Source organism: Galeopterus variegatus, unplaced genomic scaffold, assembly GCF_000696425.1.
Source record: "Galeopterus variegatus unplaced genomic scaffold, G_variegatus-3.0.2 Scaffold735, whole genome shotgun sequence".
Lineage (NCBI taxonomy): Eukaryota > Metazoa > Chordata > Mammalia > Dermoptera > Cynocephalidae > Galeopterus > Galeopterus variegatus.
In genome coordinates, this window is record NW_007726846.1 from 440,868 (window position 1) to 461,637 (window position 20,770).

General features: G+C 35.4%; 1 protein-coding gene across 1 annotated transcript in view; it reads left to right on the forward strand.

Annotated features, from left to right (window-relative positions):
* Positions 1 to 20,770, forward strand: part of LOC103589879 (sodium/hydrogen exchanger 2-like) — an 81,930-nt gene that overhangs the window by 54,715 nt on the left and 6,445 nt on the right. The window contains 1 exon segment of the mRNA XM_008571932.1: positions 620 to 731. Coding sequence (XP_008570154.1) covers positions 620 to 731 — 112 coding nt within the window.

Sequence of the window (20,770 nt, forward strand, 5' to 3'; positions counted from 1 at the left end):
AAAAATCAATTCAGTTATCATTATATGGTAGCATTCTTAAGAAAAATTTCGAAGGCCAATTGAATTGCCAGTATGAAACAGCATAATTCTGATGCCTAGTCTTAGTCATCATAGTAAACTTATTTGCCGTTTTTCTTGCACAGTAAGTAAGTGATTTAAGTTAAATTTTAACAGGCATCCCTTCTATATCTTTACTAAAGCTATTTTTAGGAATGTATTATCAGCATTATATACAGTATACACTTATTTAATTGTGTATAGATATGCAGAGGTATGGATTATAAAAATTTTAGCACTCACAAATAGAACTGTCCTCCAAAATATTTTTGCTTAGATATCTACTGGTCTATACATACAAGTATATTCTTAAAATATTGAGATAAATAGGTTTTAAAGTAGAAATTTCCTGAATGTCTGCATTTACTACTCTAAAAGCTCAGATTTCTGCTTTTTAATGTACCTTTCTACAATCCTCATCCTCCACCCTGCTCTCAGTTAGTCTTTGAGACCATCTTTGGAATGCATCTATTTATTGATTCTTTAGCTCATGAATGTGTTTATTGAATTTGTATATTTACATGTTAAATGGATATAAGGAACCCAGATATTTTCTTTGCAGCCACAGCCGTGAAAGAACCATGTCAATCCCATTCCCAGAACCTCTGAATCAAGAACTTATGGATAATATTCAAGAAATATTAACCACAAACCTTTACAAAATCAGGAGACTGGTAAGTTTATTTCTTAGTACATATCACTTTACTTGTCATACAAATGGAATAAATCTAGTGACTTTTCTTTTCATATTTCCGAATGAATCTTGGGCCCTTCATATGTCACAGGAATATTGGCAGGGTAAATGAAATGACAAGTCACTGTTTAAGTCACATTTAGATTTGTTACTCATAGGAAAGTGCTTTAACAATTTCTATTTAACTGCCAGTGCAGTGCATCACATGATACCCAAGGGTCCTGAAAAGTGATGGCATTTTCTTACATACACAATTTTCTGCAGTAAACTCTCTTCTATTTAGCATATTATAAAATTGGATGTTTTAGTTATTAAAGTAATTCCAAAGTTTTGAAGATTTAGATTATGATAAAATATACCTCATATATGTAAAATTGAACAGTAGGTAATATTTCTTTGATAGTTCAGAAATCTGGAAGTACTTAAGCATATCAGAATCCTATCTTTCCCCATTCATCACTGAAAAAAATTCTCATCTGCAAGTGAGTAGGCACAATCACACTTCAAAATTAAGAAGTTTACTTTTATGTTAGAAACAACTTGTTTTAAACTTATAGTTTTTAGGTCATTGCTGTTAAGTCAATTTTTCCTCTATGCATTTAGTAACCCTAGGTACAAGTAAATGTAATGGAAGTGCCAGTCAACACAAGTGTCAAAAGTATTGTTAGATAGCCTGATGGATAACAGAGTTACTGCATGATGAAGAGGCTTAGAGAATAGAGCTCAATAGACAGGAAAATCACTTTGAGCTCTTGAGAAGAAAACTGAAACATAATTTCAGTAATAAATATCTAACGATAAATGAATATTATTATTTTAATGCCAATTCATACATAATCCAAATTATTTTCTCAAATTGGTGTAACAATGTAATATATTTGTTTACTAAGTTTTTTATAAATATTACTTTTTAGTGTATGAAGTAATTAAAATGATCAAAGTACTGTGAAAAAATATGTCTACATTCTGCATTATCAGGCCCTTTAAAAAGAATTGTATATAGTTTTGTTTTTTGAATTTAAATGATATGTGGGAGGATAAAGGCAGGGGCGGGGTTGGGAGGCAGAGAAACAAATTAGTCAAGTGAAGGAAGATAGGTCGTATGGCATCTTTCTAGTCTCTGTTCCAGATGAATAGACAATTCTTTCTGGTGACTTTGGCTTTACACTATCTAAAGTTACCAGATGATTTCTGCATATCATATCCAGCCTTTGAATTCTGTGTATTACAAGTTGTGATTTAAATAGTTTTCTTCTCTTTAAAATGGATCTTGAGACTATAGATTAATAAGGAGAGTTAACCTTTATTGGATATTTATTATATGCTATGCACTATGCTATCATTTTATATGGATTATTTTAGTTATACCTCATAATGCCTTTATGAAGTTAACAACATCATTATTTTCATTAAAACGTCGAGAAAACTGAGGTTTAGACAAGTTACATAACTATCCCAAGGTTGCACAGTTAGTAAGAAGGAAACCCCGAATTTATGCTTAGGTAGTCTGAATTGAGAAATGTTACATTATGACTTGCAAATTCATTTTCAAATAAGATATTTTTCTACAGTTAAAATACTTCCATAGGCTTATTACAGGTACTAGACAAGGTGGCTTTCTTATTCTACATGAGCATATAAAGCTATCAGTTTATTAAAATTTATTAATTTTATTTTCAAACATAAAATGTGGAGAATATATTATAATAAATCTTTACATATCTATCACTCAGGATAACAAATTATCAGCAGTTTGCAATTTTAGCTACATCTGTTCCCCACTTCCACTTACTTTTTCTTCTGGAATAATTTTAAAGCAAATCCAAGATGTATTATTTCACCCATAAATACTTCAGTATACTGACATATTTAAAAAACACAATATCATTATTACACCCACAAATTAACAATAATTCCTTAATATCATCCTCAAAGTAGTATATATTCAGTTTTCCCTTAGTGTCTCAAAAAATATCTCTTTATAGTTGTTTTGTTTGAAGCATTACTCAAAAAGGCCACATGTTTGTGTTAGGTTGACAGGTGGCTTTTAATATCTAACAGGTTGACTTTTACCCCTTTAACAAGCCACTTATTTGTTGAAGAAAGTGAATAATTTGTCCTGTAGAATTTCTAAGTGTTTGGATTGGGCCGATTGCATCCTTGTGTTGTAATTTAATGTGTTCCCCTAATCTCCCAATTTCTGTTGTCAATAAATTTAGAATTTTAATTACATTCAGCTTTATTATTTTAGCAAGAGTACTTCATAGGCGATGCTGTTTACTTTAAATAGTATTAAATCAGGAAGAATATAGTTTCCTAAAATTGACCAGTGGATTCAGGAGTGTCAACCTGATCCACTCATTATAAAGTTTCCCGGTCAACTTTGATGGGTGTTGCTCAGGTCCTTTGTTTGATTGGAGGTTGCAAAATGGTAACTTTCTAAATGTATCAGTCCTTCTGTGTATATTAGCTGGGATCCTTCTATAAAGAAGAACAATTATTCATCAACTATTTGGTAACCTTAAAACTGTTTCCTTATAGCAAAGTCAGGATACATGCTTTATTTTTCCACTTGTACATTTCAGAGTAATGAGTTGGCAAACTAGCAACCTCCAAAGATGAGGAGTGAATTTTAAGTATATTTTATGAATGAATAGATTTTTTACATTTGATGTAGTTTTTATTTGATTAATTGCAGTTTTTACTTTTTTATTATTGAAACATAATTGATATACATATTTGTGGGATACAGAGTTGAATATCAATACTTGTGTATAATGTGTTATGGTCAAATCAGGATAATTAGCATATTCATCATTGCAAAATATAATCATTCTTTGTATGCACTAACCTGTCTCTTGCTAACCTCCTCCCCCTCCCCCTTACCCACCCGTAGTCATCACAGTTCTGTTTTCTCCTTCTGAAAGTTCAACATATTATTTTTTTATTGAAATACAATTGATTATACATATTCGTGGAATATAGAGTGGAATATCTATACCTGTGTCCAATGTGTGATGATCAAATCAGAATAATTAGCACATTCGTCATTACAAAATGTAATTATTCCTTGTGCCGGTTAACCAATTTCTTGCTAACCCCGTCGACTTTCCCCTCCCCCTCCCCCACCTCTAGTATCCACAGTTCTATTCTCTCTTTCTGAAAGTTTGGTGTATTATTGTGATTGTTGTTTCTTTCTTTCTTATTTATTTATTTAATAGTTCCCACTTATAACTGAGGACATGCTATATTTCTCTTTCTGTGCCTGGTTTATTTCACTTAATATAATTTTCTCTAAACTCATCGCTGCCAATGACAGAATTTCATTCATTTTTTATGGCTGAATAGTCCTCCATTGGGTATATATACCTCATTTTCCTTATCCAGTGATCTGCTGATGGACATTTAGGTTAGTTCCATGTCTTGACTATTGTACATAGAGCTGCAACAAACATGGGAGTACAGGTATCCCTTTGACATGATGATTTCCATTCCTTTGGGTATATACCCAGTAGTGGGATTGCTGAATCATATGACAGTTATATCTGTAATTGTTTGAGAAACCTCCATACTGCTTTCCATAATGGCTAAACTAATTTATAGTCCTACAAATAGTGTAGAAGGGTTCCCCTTTCTCTGCATCCTCATCAGCGTTTGCTATTCTGTTTTTTTTTTTTTTTTTTTTTTTTTGGTAACAGCTAGTCTAACTGGGTGAGATGATAACTCAATGTAGTTTTGATTTGCTTTTTTCTGATGATTAGTGATGTTGAGCATTTTTTCATATACCTTTTGGCCATTTGTATGTCTTCTCTTGTGATATGTCTATTCACCTCCTTTGCCCATTTCTAAATTGGATTATTTGATTTTTTACTATTAAGTTGTTTGAGTTCATTGTATATTCTGGACATGAATCCCTTGTCAGATATATACTTTGCAAATATTTTCTTCTGTTATGTAGGTTGTCTTTTCACTCTGTTGATTGTTTCTGTTGCTGTGCAGACGCTTTTTAGTTTGATACAATGCCATTTGTTTATTTTTTCTTTTGTTGCCTGTGCTTTTGGGGTCTTATTCATAAAATCTTTGTCTAGTGCTAAATCCTGGAGTGTTTCCCCATGTTCTCTTCTGGGAGTTTTATAGTTTCACATTTTATATTTGTCTTTAATCCATTTTGAGTTGATTTTGGTATATGGTGAGAGGTATGGATCTAGTTTCATTCTTCTACATATGGATATCCAGTTTTCCCAGAAACATTTATTGAAGAGACTGTTCTTTCCCTAACATGTATTCTTAGAGCCTTTGTCTAAGATCAGTTGATTGTATGTATATGGCTTGATTTCTGGGTTCTCTATTCTATTCCATCTGTCCATGTGTCTGTTTTTATGCCAATACCATGCTGTCTTGTTTACTATAGCTTTGTAGTATAATTTGAAGTCAGGTGCTCAGGATTGCTTTTGTTATTCAGGGTCTTTTGTTGTTCCATATGAATGTTAGGATGTTATTTTTCTATTTCTGTGAAGAATGTTATTGGTATTTTAATGGGGATTGCATTGAATCTGTAGGTTGCTTTGAGTAGTATGGACATTTTCACAACATTCATTCTTCCAGTCCGTGAGCATGGAATGTCTTTCCATCTTTCAGTGTCCTCTTTAGTTCTCATTGTTTTGTTGTTCTCATTGTAGAGACCTTTCAGCAGTGTTTTGTAGTTCTCATTGTAGAGATCTTTCACCTCCTTCATTAAATTTATTCCCAGGTATTTTATGCTCTTGGTTGTTATTGTAAATGGTTTTGCTTTCTTGATTTCTCTTTCTGCTAGTTAGTGTTGGTATATAAAAGTGCTACTGATTTTTGTATGTTGATTTTGTATCCTGCATCTTTACTGAAATTGTTTATCAGCTCTAGAAGTTTTTCGTGGAGTCCTTAGGTTTTTCTATATAAAAGATCATGTCATCTGTGAACAGGAACAATTTGACATCTTTTCCAACAATTCGGATGCCCTTTATATCTATCTCTTGCCTGATTGCTCTGGCAAGTACTTCCAGTAGTTAAATAGGAGTGGTGAAAGTGGGCATCTTTGTCTTGTTCTTGTTTGTAGATGAAAATCTTTCAACCTTTCCCCTTCATGATGATGTTGGAGGTGGGTTTGTCATATATGGCTTTTATTGAGTTGAGATACTTTGTTTGTATGCATAATTTCTTGAGAGTCTTTATCCTGAAGGAATGTAGAATTTTGTCAGATGCTTTTCTGTTTCTGTTGAGATAATTATATGGTTTTTGTCCTTGATTTTGTTGATGTGGTGTATCGCATTTATTGATTTGCTTTATGTTGAACCATCCTTGCATCCTTAGGATGAATCTCACTTGATCATGGTATGTAACCTTTTTGATGTCCTGTGAATTATCCAGGATTTTCTATATACAGTATGTAATCTGAGACTAGAGATAGTTTTGCTTCTGTCCTTCTAATTTACATTACTTTTCTTCTTTTTTTTCCTAGTTTCTCTGGCTATAACTCAGTACAAAGTTGAATAGCAGTGGTAACAATAGGCATTCTTGTCTTGTTCTTGACCTTATGGAAAGCTCTTAGTTTTCACTATGGAGTATAATGTTAGCTGTGGGTTTTTCTTGAGTGCTCTCTATTGTGTTGAAGAAGTTCCCTTCTATACCTAGTTTTCTGTATGTTTTTATCATTAAAGACTACTGGATTTTGTTAAAAGCTTTTTATGCATCAATTGGCATTATCATTTATTTTTCCTTCATTCTATTATTGTGTTATATTACTGTATTAGTCTATTTCTGTTGCTTATAACAAAATACATGGAACTGGGTAATTTATTAAAAAAATGCAATTTATTGCTTACAGTTTCTGAGGCTGGGAAGTCCAAAGTCTATATGGTAGTTGTGACAGTGACCCAAGTGTCTCAAATTTCAAGATGGTGGAAGCAGAGAGAGCAGAGTGAGAAAGAAGGGGAGAGAGACAGACTCTTCTCTCTTCTTTTAAAGCCCTCAGAACCATGCCTTTGACCACCATTTTTAATCCATTCACTACCTCATGGTCCTACAATCTAATCAGGCTCCACCTTTCAATTACCATAATGGGAATTCCCAACCTCTTAACAGTCACAGTGGGGGCCAAGTTTCTAACACATAAAAGTTGGGGGATGCAATTCAAGCTTACATGTGTTTTGGGGGGACATAATTCAATCCACTATAATTACATTGATTGATTTTCTTATGCTGAACCCAACTTAAATTTCTGAGATAAGTCCCACTAGATTATAATATATAATTTAAAAAATATGTTCTTGGATTTGGTTTGCTAGATTTTGTTGAGGATTTTGGAACCTATATTCATGAGAGATATTGATCTATAGGTTTTTAAAAATCTTTTTGTCTGGGTTTTGTATCAGGGTAATACTAGCCTCACAGAATGAGTTAGATAGAAAGTGTTCCCTCCTCTTCTGTTTGTTTTGGAAGAGTTTGAGTCATTTGATGTTAAATATTCTGTAAGTGTTTGTAAAAGTCACAGTGAACCCATTTGGCCTTGAACTTTTCTTTGTTGGGAGGTTTTTGATTATTAATTCAGTCTCTTTACTTGTTATAAGTTTGTATATATTTTCTATTTCTTCTTGAGTCAGTTTTGATAATTTGTGTGTTTCTAGGGACTTGTCCATTTCACCTAGGTTATCCAATTTATTTTGGCATAATTTTTCATATTATTTTCTTATAATCATTTTTCATTCTGTAAGGTTGATAGTAACACCCACATTTTTATTTCTGGACATAAGTTCATTATATTTTCTCTATGTTTTCTAAGTCACGTTAGATAAATATTTGTCAAGTTTGTTCATCTAAAAATCAACTTAGGGGTTCATTTTTTTCTCTATTTTTTCTCATTTTCAATTCTTTCCATTATAAACTTTATTGTTTTTTCCTTGTGCAGTTTTGTGTTCAGTTTGCTCTTCTTTTGCTAATTCTCTTAGTTGTAAATTTATTTTATTAATTTGAGATATTTCTTCCTTTTTAACATATAGTTCAAAATTTCTCTGTGACCACTGTTTCACTCCATACATAAGAGGATAGTTTTTGTTTTTCTTAAATTGTCTCAAATTATTTTCTAATTTCCTCTGTGATTTCTTTTTTAAAAAACTATTTTTTTAAAAAAAAATTGAAACATAATTGATTGTACATATCTGTGGGGTACAGGGTTGAATATCAGTACCTGTTTGCAATGTGTGATGCTCAAATCAGGATACTTAGTATAGTTGACTTTACATGATGTAGTCATTTTTTGTGGCCCTTTACCAGTTTGTCACTAAAATCTCTACTTCCTTCCCCTGTGATTTCTTTTTTGACACACTTGCTGTTAAAGAATGTGTTGTTTAATTTTAACATTTTTGTAAATTTTTCAGTTTTCCTTCTGTTATTGATTGGTAACTTTACTCTTTTATGGTCAGAGGAGACATTTTGAATGATTTCAATCATTTAAAATTTATGGAGACTTGTTTTTATACCTAACAAGTAGTCTTTATTGGAAAATTTGCAATGTTTACTAAAGAATTGTATAGAGTGTTCTATGTATGTCTGTGAGGTCTAATATGTTTATAGTGGTGTTCAAGTCCTGTACTTCTTTACTGATATTCTGTCCAGAAGTTCTATTCATTGTTGAACATGGGCCATTAAAGTCTCTAGCTATCTTTATGAGACTATTAGTTTTACTTCTTTGAATTCTGTCAAGGTTTGCTTTACATATTTTGGGATTTTCTTGTTTGGTGCATATATGTTTATAATTTTATATCTTCTAGATGAATTGATCCTTTTATCAATGGTAACAATTTTTGACTTAAAGACTATTTTGTGTGATATTAGTATAGCCACTCCAGCTTTATTTTAGTTACTATTTGCATAGTATTGTCTTTTTCATTATCAACCTATTTGTGTCTTTGGATCTAAAATGAGTCACTTGTGGATTCCAGTCAAGATGGCAGAATAGACAGTCCCCAGCATCACTCTCTTCCACAAATCAACCAATTTGCAACTATCAAAAAGCAACAACAGTCAAGCTGGGGCCACTAGAGCTTAGAGGAAAAGGAGGAGAGACCTACAGAGTGCGTGAAGGTGTGAGTAACCACAATGAGAGAAAGAAAGAACTACTCTGACCATTTTGATCCCTGGCCACTTCAAGGCTAGAGCTGGCAAACATACAGAGAAAGAGCTGGCAAAAGCTGCAGCTGTACTCTTTGTATGAAGTGTCTTGGAGGTGGCAGGTGAGAATAGGGCCTTGGTGGCCTCCAGGCCAGCAAGACCACTAACAGGGTTCCTGTGGACCCACATAGGAGCGAGGAGCCACAACAACTGAAAAAAGGAGCCATTCATATTCCAGTGAGGGACCAGCACATGGCCCATCCTATGGGAAGAGTTTGGAGCATGGGTGGTAGGGGAGACAAGCCCATCAGGAGAACACTGGGGCACAGCATGGACAGCTGATATGCCCCCCAATCAGGACAGGATTACTCAGTGGAGACTGGTCAGGAATACAGAATTGCTGCCGGTGCAGTTTGATGAAAAGACTCAGGCCCAGATCAGAGTTTCCACACAACCCAGGTGTACCAAATCTCATGTGACCCAGAAGTACCTATAAAGTCAACCATAAAAACCTGAGCTTCACAAAAAGCCTTCCCTAGGGAATCAGCAGCAAAGCAACAATTTAGCTCAACCACAGAGCTTAAGTGTTGGTCCCCACAGGAAGTTCCCCTGTTTTAGAAGTGAGCAAAGGACAACAAATTAGTTCCAGTGCAGAGTTTAAGTGGTAGGAAAAGCAAATAAATCATCACAGAACTGGAAGAAAAAATAAAATACCAACAGACCAGAGGCAAAGTTTGATATTATCTAGTAAAGGTCTCACATCACCTCAGAATACTTATAAAACCTAGAAGGACCGGAAGTCCCCTGGGCTAACAAGCCAGGAAGTGGGAAGGGCTGGAGGCCCAAGCCACGCCCCCCAACACCCACAACCAGTCCAGCAATAACCACTGAGACATCACAGGAAGTGCCCCAGGCTGTCCTGAGCTGAGGTAGTTGTGGGCCGAGGGCCTTGGCCATGCCTCTCTTAGACCCTCAACCAGCCGACTACCACTGAGCTGCCACAGGATGTGCTCCAGGCTCCCCAACTGGGGCAGTGGGGGGCAAGAACTTCAGTCACACCCCCAGACATTTGCACACAGCCCAGTCATGACCAAGCTACTGCAGGAATGAGGGGGGTGACACAGGCCTCCACCGCACCCCTCCTCCTTCCTCCTTCTCCCACCCTATTTCCTTCCCCCTTCCCATCTCCCTCTCCCCTATAACTGCTCTGCAACAGCATCATAGAATGTAAAAAAATAATATTAACAAATAAGTAAACTTAAAAAAATAAAATAAAATGAATCACTCATACACAGCATATATTTGAGTTCTGTTACTTATCCATTTTTATTTTTATCCACAATTATTGTTTTATGCATTTGTCTTTTATATTATACAGGAACCAGAAAGAGCTGTTGGCAACCAAAAGTATAATAATGTTGGCTTTTATATTTACCTATGTAATTACCTTTTCTGTACTTCTTTATTTCTTTCTATGGCTTCAAGTTACTGGGTAATGTTTTATTTCATTTCAGCCTGAAGGCCTCTCTTTAGAATTTCTTATAGGGCAGGTCTACTAGTAATAATCTTTCCCAGCTTTTGTTTATCTGGGAATGTCTTAATTTCTCCTTTATTTTTGAAGCATAGTTTTCCTGGATATAGAATTCTTGCTTAATGTTTTCTTTCTATCAGCAGTTTAAATATGCCACCCCACTACCTCAGGACTCCATGTTTTCTGATGAGAAATCAGTCAAATGTTGCTCTTATTGAGGATCTGTTGTACGTGATGAGTCAAAACACTCTGTTGATTTCAAGATTCTTTATTTTTAGCTTTCACAAAGTGATTATAATTTGTTTCTGTGTTGATCTCTTTGAGTTTATTCTTCTTAGAGTTCATTGAGCTTTTTGAATGTGTATATTTGTGTCTTTTATCAAATATGTGATTTTTTGGCCATTATTTCCTCAAATATTTTTCTTCCCATATCTCTTTCTTTTATCTTTCTGGGACTCTACTGTATACCTTGGTATACTTGATTTTGTTTTATAGGTATTTTAGGCTCTGATAATTTTCTTTATTCCTTTTCTTTCCTCCTCTCAGACTGGATAATTTCAATTGACCTCTTTTCAAATTTGCTGATTCTTTCTTATAACTGTTAAAATCTGCCATTGAAAATCTTCAGTAAATTTTTTTTATTTTTTAATTTAATGAAACATAATTGATTGTACATATCTTTGAGATACAGCATTGTATATCAATACCTGTGTATAGTATGTGACGATCAAGTCAGGATAATTAGTATATTCAACATAACACAGTGTAATCATTTTTTGTGTCCCTTTAACAATTTCTCACTAACCCCCTCCCCCCTTTCCTACCACTAGTGGCCTCAGTTCTGTTCTCTCCTTTTGAAAGTTACATGAATTATTGTGATTGTTGTATCTTTCTATTTATGTTATCATACTTTTCAGCTACAAAATTTATGTTTTATTCCCTTTTATAATTTCCATGTCTTTTTTGATAGTCTGTTCATACATCATTCTTCTATTTTTCTTTAGCTTCTTTTCCATTCTTTTCTTTGTCTATTTGAGCATATTTAAGATAGTTGATTTAAAGTCTCTGTCTAGTAAGTCCAATACCTGTGCTTTCTGAAAGTCAATTTTGTTAATTTCTTCTGTGAATGGTGTACATGTTCTTGTTTTTTGTAAAACTTCACTTTTTTTTTTAAATGGGGCATTTTATATATTATAATGTGGTAACTTTGGAAATAAGATTCTTACCTCAACTCCTCAGGAATAATTTTGTTATTGGTTGCTGTAGGCTGTAGCTTTTTTTTCCTTTGGTATGGTAACTTTTAAACTTGTATTCTTTGTCATGTGTAGTCTCCAAGGTCTGTGTTTCTTTAGCCTGTGTTCAGCTAGTGTTTAGACAGATTGCACTGAATGCCATGAGAGGGGGTAAAAAAGACAGGAAAAAAATTTTTAAAAAAAGAAAAAGTAAAGAAAAGAAAATCCAGTCTTTATAGTTTGCCTGTATGTTGGAACACTACATCAATGTGCAGTCAGGCTATTTACAAGTCTGCCATAGCCTTCACTTCCTGTTAGCACTGAGTGTAAATATAAGCCAGAGGTGAAAGCTTAGGGTCTTCTTAGGCCATTTCTGAGCATGCCTCATGCTTTGGTTGTGCTTGTGGCTTTCTGAATTCCCCACTATATGCTAATGATTTTGGATGCCCTCATTTTCCCAAAACACTATCTTCCCAGTTTTTTCTCCCAGGATTTTCATTCATCTATTTTTTTTTTTTTTTTTTTGCCTCCACTGTAGATGTTTTCCCCAGGTAGCAGTAATTTTTAAATTTGCTTTGCAATGTTTTTGAAGAATGACTTTTTTGCAGCCATTTTCCCACCTTGTATAACTTCTTATTTAGATAAAATGAAGGCAACTGCCCTGGATCAGTTTTTCAGGCAACCCCCATATAGGTTAGAATAGACAAACACAATTCTTTGAGAATAAGGTTTGTTCTACTGACTCTGGAAACAAGTATTAGGGTCCCACACTGAGAAGGTAGGTTGTCATCTTCAAGACCACTGCACAAATGTGGAGGGGAGAGGGACAAGGGCAAATAAAGATGCTGCAAAGCATTCCTACCATTTTTAAATTTCCATTTTCTTTTTTCAACATTTTCTTGGTTGCTATAAGCCTTAAACTTTTTTCCAGAATTCTGAAGAAGTTGATTCTGTTAGTTTTTGCTTGATTTTTTTCTATTTCTTTGGTGAGACATACATACCCTTTGAGTGGCCTCTGCTGCTATTTTAGCTGACATTGCCCAGTCTACTAGAATACCGATATCTACAGATCACTTTGGCAAGAACTGATGTCTCACCAATACTGAACCTTTTGAATCATAAACATGGTATATCTCTTCATTTATTTATGTCTTTTACAATTTATCTCAGCAATGTTTTCTTCAGTGTACAAGTCTGTCATACATTTTGTCAGATTCATCCTTCAGTATTTAAAAACCTTGATGGTATTATAAATGGTATTTTAAAATTTTATTTTCTATTTTTTTCTTAGTATGTAGAAATTAAACTTAATTTAAATTATTGATATTGTATTCTACAATCTTGTTAAAATCACTTATTAGTTATCATAGAATGTTTTTATTCCATCAGATTTTTTTTACGTATATAATAATGTCACCTGCAAATAGCAAATAGAGACAGTTTTACTTCTTCCTTATTATCTTGTGCATGCTTTTCATACTTTTTTTTTTTTTTTTTTTGCATCATTGTACTGGCTAGGTCCTTCAGTGGAATGCTGTATAGAGGTGGTAAGAATGTATATACTTGTCTTTTTTCTTACCATTGGGGGAAACCATCCAGCCTTTCACCAGTATGTTTAATGTTAGCTGGAGGTTTTTGTAGCTGCCCTTAATCAAGTTTAGGAAGTTGTATTCTATTACTTCAGTGCTGAGAGTTTTTATAAGAAATGGATATTGAATTTTTTCAAATGCTTTTTGTGTCCATTGAGAATATCATGTTTAAAAAACATTTTGGTTAGGTAATATGATGTATTACATTGATTGATTTTATTTTATTTTATTTTATTATTTTATTGTAACAAAGTTGATTGCACATATCTGTGGGGTACAGAATTGAACATAAATTCTCATGTACAATATATATGTGATGCTCACATCAGTTTAATTATAATATGCAATAATCCACACAATCATTGCTATTTGTGGCCCTTTACCCATTCCTCCCTTCCCCCTCCCTTCCCACTTGTAATCTCGGTTCTCCTTTTGAAAGTTCAATGTATTATTGTGAATATTGTATCTTTCTTTTATTTATATGTTTATGATTTTACCTCCCACTTATGAGTGAGAACATATGGTGTTTTTCTTTATGTGACTGAGTTATTTCACTTAATATGATTTTGTCTAAATTCATACATATTGCTGCGAATGGCAATATTTCATTTTTTTATAGCTGAGTAATATTTCATTGTGTATATGTAACACATTTTCCTTATCCTGTTGTCTGATGATGAGCATTTAGGTTGGTTCCGACTTTTGGCTACTGTAAATAGACCTGTGATCAACATGGGGCTGCAGGTATCTCTGTGCCATTATGATTTCCATTCCTTTGGTTATATACCCAGCAGTGGCATTGCTGGATCATATGGCAGTTCTATCTGAAGTTGTTTAAGGAATCTCCATATCATTTTCCATCAAAGCTGCACAAATTTACAGTCCCAGCAACCATGTAGGAGGGCTCCATTTTCTCCACATCCTCACCAGCGTTTGTTGTTCTCTGTCTTTTTGATGGTGGCCAGTCTAACTGGCGAGAGATGGTATGTTAATGTGGTTTTGATTTGCATTTTCCTGATGCTGAGTGATGTTGAGCATTTTTGCATATGTCTCTTGGCCATTTGTATATCTTCCTTTGAGAGATGCCTATTCAGTTCCTTTTTTTGGCATTAAGTTGTTTGAGTTTCTTGTATATTCTGGATATTAATCCCTTGTCAGATACTTACTTTGCAAATATTTTCTCCCGCTTTGTAGGTTGTCTTTTTGCTCTGTTAATTGTGTCTTTTGCTGTGCAGAAAATTTGTAGTTTGAGATAATCCCATTTGTTTATTCTTACTTTTGGTTGCCTGTGCTTTGGGGTTCGTATTCATAAAATTTTTGCCCAGTCCTACTTATTTTTTTTTTCAGTCCTACTTCTTTTTTTTTTTTTTTGTTTTCCCTTTTTGTCTTTTTTCGTGACCGGTAACGGGATCGCAACCCTCGGTGTCGTGCCTGCACCACGCTCAACCAGTGAGCGGACCGGTTTCTATACAGAATCCAAACCCTCGGCTGGAGCGCCGTCACACTCTCAAGCGCCGCACTCTACCGAGTGCGCCACTGGGCCGGCCCTCAGTCCTACTTCTTTAAGTGTTTCCCCTGCAATTTCTTTTAGGAGCTTTATAGTTTCAGGTATTATATTAAAGTATTTAATCCATTTTGAGTTGATTTTGGTGTATGGTGAGAGGTAAAGGACTAGTTTCATTCTTCTACATATGGATGTCTGGTTTTCTCAACATCATTTGTTGAAGAGGCAATCTTTTCTCCAATGGATGTTCTTGTTGCCTTTGTCAGAAATCAGTTGGCTGTAGTTTTGTGGGTTGATTTCTGGGTTCTCTATTCTGTTCCATTGGTCCAAGTGTCTGTTTTTATTCCACCACCATGCTGTTTTGGTAAATATAGCTTTGCAGTATAGTTTGAAGTCAGGTAGTGCTATGCCTCCAACTTTAGGGTTTTTTTTTGCTCAAGCTTTGGCTATTCAGGGTCTTTTGTTGTTCCATATGGATGTTAGGACTGTTTTTTCTATTTCTGTGAAGAATGTCATTGGTATTTTGATAGGAATTGCATTGAATCTATAGATCACTTTGGGAAGTATGGACATTTTCACAATGTTAATTCTTCCAATCCAGGAGCAGGGAATGTCTTTCCATCACTTTGTGTCCTCTTTCATTTATTTCAACAGGGATTTGTAGTTTTCATTGTAAAGATCTTTCACCTCCTTGGTTAAGTCGATTGCTAGGCATTTTATTTTTTTAAGACTATTATAAATTGGCTTGCTTCCTTGAATTCTTTTTCTCATAGTTTGTTGTTGGAGTATAAAAATACTACCAATTTTTGTGCATTGATTTTGTATCCTGCAACTTTACTAAAGTCATTTGTCAACTCTAAGAGGTTTTTTTTTGTAGAGATTTTGGGCTGTTCTATATATAGGATGTTATCTGCAAACAGGTAAAATTTGACTTCATCTTTTTCCAGTCTGAGTGTCTTTTATTTCTTTGTCTTGCCTGATTTCACTGGGTGATACTTCCTGTACTATGTTGAATAGGAGTGGCGAAGAGTGGGCATCCTTGTCTTGTTCTCATTCTCAAGGGAAAAGCTTTCAATTTTTCCCCATTTGGGATGATATTGGTAGAAGGTTTGCCATGTATGGTTTTTATTATGTTGAGATAATTTCCTTCTATATATAATTGCTGAGAGTCTTTTTCATGAAGGGATGCTGAATTTTGTCAAATGTTTTTTATGCATCTATTGAAATAATCATATGGTTTTTGTCCTTGATTTTGTTGATGTGGTGTATCACATTTATTGATTTGTGTATGTAGAACCATACTTGCATCCCTGGGATTAATCCCACTTGATCATGGTATATAATTTTTTTGATGTGTTGCTGTATTCTGTTTGCTAATATTTTGTTAAGGATTTTGCATCTGTGTTCATCAAGGATATTGTCCCATAGTTTTCCTTTTTTTGTTGAATTGTTGTCTGGCTTTGTTATCAGGGTGAAACAGGCCTCATAGAATGAATTGGGGAAATGGCCTCTGTTTCAATTTTTTGTAATAATTTTAAAATAATTGGTATTTAAATGTTCTCCTCAAATGTTTGGTAGGATTCAGCAGTAAAGCCATCTGGTCCTGGGCTTTTCTTTGGTGGAAGACTTCTGATTACCATTTCAATCTGTTTGCTTGTTATTGGTCTGTTCAGGTTTTCTATTTCCTTTTGGTTTAGTGTTGGTAGTTTGTGTCCAGAAATTTATCCATTTCCTCCAGGTTTTCACATTTGTTGGCATATAGTTGTTCATAATAGTCTCTAATGATTTTTTGTATTTCTGTGGTATTTGTTGTGATGTCTCCTTTTTCATCTCTAATTTCTGTTAGCTGGGTCTTCTCTCTTCTTTTTTTAGTTAGTCTGGCTCATGGCTTGTCTATTTTATTTATCTTTTCAGAAAATCAACATTCTGTTTGATTGATCTTTTGTGTTGTTTTTGGGTTTGTATTTCATTTAGTTCTGCTCTGATCTTGCTCATTTCTTTCCATCTACAACGTTTGAGATTGGATTGCTCTTGTTCTAATTCTTTGAGGTGTAGTGTTAGGTTGTTAATTTGGAAACTCTCTATTCTTTTGATGTGAGCATTGCATGCAATAAACTTCTCTCTTAGAAATACTTTTGGAGCATCCCACCTGTTTTGCTGTGATGTTTCATTATTTCCATTAGTTTTGAGAATTCTTTAAATTTCCTGTTTAATTTGTTCTTCAGCATGTTGTTTACTTTCCATGTGTTTGTATAGTTTCCAGAGTTTTGCTTGTTGTTGATTTCTAGTTTTAATCTATTGTGGTCTGAGATGATACTTGAAATTATTTCAATATTTAAAATTTGTTTAGGCTTCATTTGTGACCTAGCATGTGGTCTATCCTGGAGAATGTTCCATGAAATAGTGAGAAGTATGTATATTGTGTAGTTATTGGATGAAATGTTTTGTGGATATCTGCCAAGTCCAATTGGTCTAAAGTGTGGTTTAAATCCTGTGTTTCTCTATTGACTTGTTGCCTAGATGATCTGTCCAATGTAGAGAAAGATGTGTTTAAGTCCTCTACTGTTATAGTATTGGGGTCTATCTCATTCCTTAAGTATAATAGTGTTTGCTTTATATATCTGGGTGCTCCAAGGTTGGGTGAATATATATTTATGATTGTTATGTCTTCTTGCTGTATAGATCCCTTTATCATTATATAGTGGCTTTATTTGTCTCTTTTTATAGTTTTTGTTTTAAAGTCTATTTTATCTGATTTAAGAGTATCTTCTCCTGTTTATTTTTTATTTCCATTTGTGTGGTATATCTTTTTCCATCCCTTTACTCTTAGTCTGTGTATATCTTTATAGATGAGGTGTGTCTTTTGTAAACAGCATATAGTAGAGTCTAGCTATTTAATCCAGTTAGCCAGTTTATGTCTTTTGAGTGGGGAATTTACATTTAGGGGAATTTACATTTAGGGTTGTTACTGAAAAGTATCGTGTTACTTCTGGCATTCTATAGATTTTCATTTGGATGTTTTGAATATCTTATGTTTCTTCCTTCCTCTTTTATTGTTTTTCTTTGTTGTTTTTGTTTTTCGAAGTGGTAAAATACAGTTTCTTTCTGTTTCTTTTTAAAATTTTTGTTCTATTTGTGGGTTTTGTTCTTTCTTGGGTATTCATTGAAGTGATTATCATTTGTGGTTTCCAGATGCAGTACTCCCTTGAGGATTTCTTGTAGGGCTGGTCATTTGGTGGTGAACTCTAATAATCTTTATTTGTCTGGGAAATGCACTATTTCTCCGTCATTTCTGAATGCTAGCTTAGCTGGATATAGTATTCTTGGCTGGAAGTTTCTTTCTTTTAGTGTTTTGAATATATCATCCCATTCTCTTCTGGCTTGTAGACTTTCTGTTGCGAAGTCTGCTGTTAGTCTGTGATGGGGACTCCTTTATATGTTACTTGATGCTTTTTCTCTTGCTGTTTTAGGATTCTCTCTTTGTCTTTGACTTTGAGCAATTTGACTACAATGTGTCTCAGAGAGGACCTTTTTGGGTTGAAACTGCTTGGTGATCTTTGAGCCTCTTCAATCTGAAGGTCCGTTTCTGTCCCTATACCTGGAAAACTTTCTGCTATTATTTCATAGAATATGTTCTCAGTGCCTTTACCTTTCTCCTCCCCTTCAGGAATACCCATTATTCAGATTTTTGTATGCTTAATGTTATCTGCTATCTCTCTTAGATTACCTTCATTTTTAAAAATTATTTTCTCTTTTATTTTGTCTGCCTGAGTTATTTCAAAGAGATTGTCTTCAAGATGAGAAATACTTTCTTCTGCTTGCTCTATCTTGTTGCTTAAGCTTTCAGTTGTGTTTTTTATTTGGTTCTATCACTCCTCAGTTTCATGAGTTCTGCTACATTCCTTTTTAATGTATTAATCTGTTTGTCAATTTCCTCATTCATATCCTGGACAGTTTTTCTCAGTTCATTATGTAGTCTAACTGCATGTTGTTGTATCTTATTGAGTTTCCTAAAGATTTTTACATGGAATTCCTTTTCAGCCATTTCAAGTGTTTCCCATTCTATGGGGTTTGCCTCTTGAGATTTATTATATTCCTTTGGTGGACTAATATTTTCTTGATTTTTCATATTTTTAGTGTCTTTACATTGATGCTTAGTCATCTGGAAGAGCAGTTCCTTCTTTTATTACTCTCTTTACCTGGACTCTGTTGGTGACCCTCTTTGTGTCAATTCAGATGACTGGTTGGCTGTCTGCCTGCACAGCTTCAGCGGCTCTTATGGCTGCTGCTGTGGTAGTAGGCCACCCTTGTGGTGGTAGTGGTTGTGGCAGTTTCTTTGGCAGGTTGCCTGCATGACAGCAGTGGCTCTGGAAGTGGAAGGCTGCTTGCACAATAATGGTGGCTATGTGGTGGTGGCAGTGACTAGATGTAGTGACCTTTATAGCTGCCTGCATAGCTACAGTGACTGCAGCAGTAACTGGGTTAACTCACAGAGGCAGCAGCTGCACCAGTGGCTGTAATTGCCTCCCTTGAATCTATAGTGTCTACAGTGGTAGAGGGGTTACCTTGTGAGGGTGGCAGCAGCACTGGCAGCTGCAACTGCCTCCCTCTAGTTTACTGTGTCTGCAGTGACAGTGGGGATACCTCGTGGGGGCAGGCTGCATCTGTCTCCTTCTCATCTGCAATACCAGTGGTGGAAGTGAGGGAAGTGGGGTTACCTTGTGGGGTGGCAGTGGTACTGTTAGCAACAACAGCCTCTGATGCCTGTGTGGTGTGTCTGCAGCAGTAGGGGGGTTACCTCATGTGGACAGCAGCACCACCAGTGGTTGTAAATGCCTCACTCTCATCTGTGGTGTCCTTAGTGCTGTCCTAGGTGTCAGTAGAGTTACCTCATGGTGACAACAGCAGTAACAATGGCCGTAACTGCCCCACTCTCATCTGCAGTGGCCCTGGTGGCTAGAAGGTCAATTCAGTGCTAGGGCAGTAGCGCTGAGGTCTGCCACTTCCTCACTAACTTCCTCAGTGGCCCTGGTAGCTGTGGGGTTAATTTGCTGCGGGAACAGTGGCTTTGGGGATTGCATCTGTCTTGCTCACTCTTACTGAGGCTCTGGCATCTGCAGGGTTAATTCGTGGTGAGATCAGCAGTGCTGGGGTCTGCCACTTCCTCACTCACTCTCTCAGCCCCAGCCTGTCCTGCTTGTGAAATGGCTATGGTGGAAGCAGGTGCACTGCATGCAATTAATTCAGGGGGAGCTGCAAGAAACTGAGTTGGCTATTGAGGCTGCTTGTGTGGGGGTACTGCATGTGGTTGGTCTGGCTGTTGCTTATGAGGGTACTTCAAAAAGTTCATGGAAATATTTGTATTATCTTTCATTCTATTTTTCCATGAACTTTAAGAAGTGCCCTCGCATAGTATAATTCAGATAAGTCCAGCATTTATCCCTATTTCCTTTCACCCTATTCCTTCCTTCCATCTAAAGGTAATAAATTTTATATTAGTTTGTGGTTCATACTTTCATTTTTTTTAAGTAGTTAAAACAATGGCTAATTGTTAGTAGTGATCTAATTCAGCAAACAAGATTTGGATATATACATAGTTTCTTTTTCTTTTTTTTTTTTTTTCCTTTTTGTCTTTTTTTTTTTACTGACCGGTAACGGGATCACAACCCTCGGTGTCGCGCCTGTACTGGGGACCGGCAACGGGATCGCAACCCACGGTGTTGCGCCCGCACCATGCTCAGCCAGTGAGCGGGAACCGGTCTCCACATGGGATCTGAACCCTCTGTGGGAGCACCGCCACGCTCCCAAGTGGCGCACTCTCCAGTGCGCCACCGGGCCAGCCCTATACATAGTTTCTAAAGTGTCACACCAAGCCTCTAAAGATATGATGTGTTTATAAAATAAATATTGGTTTATTTAAAATACAGTCCATTTTCTTGTTACATCTTTATGAACTCTTTAAACTGAAGAAATTTGGAATGTTTTGGCTTGAGAAATATGCCTTATTCATTAGCCCAGTAG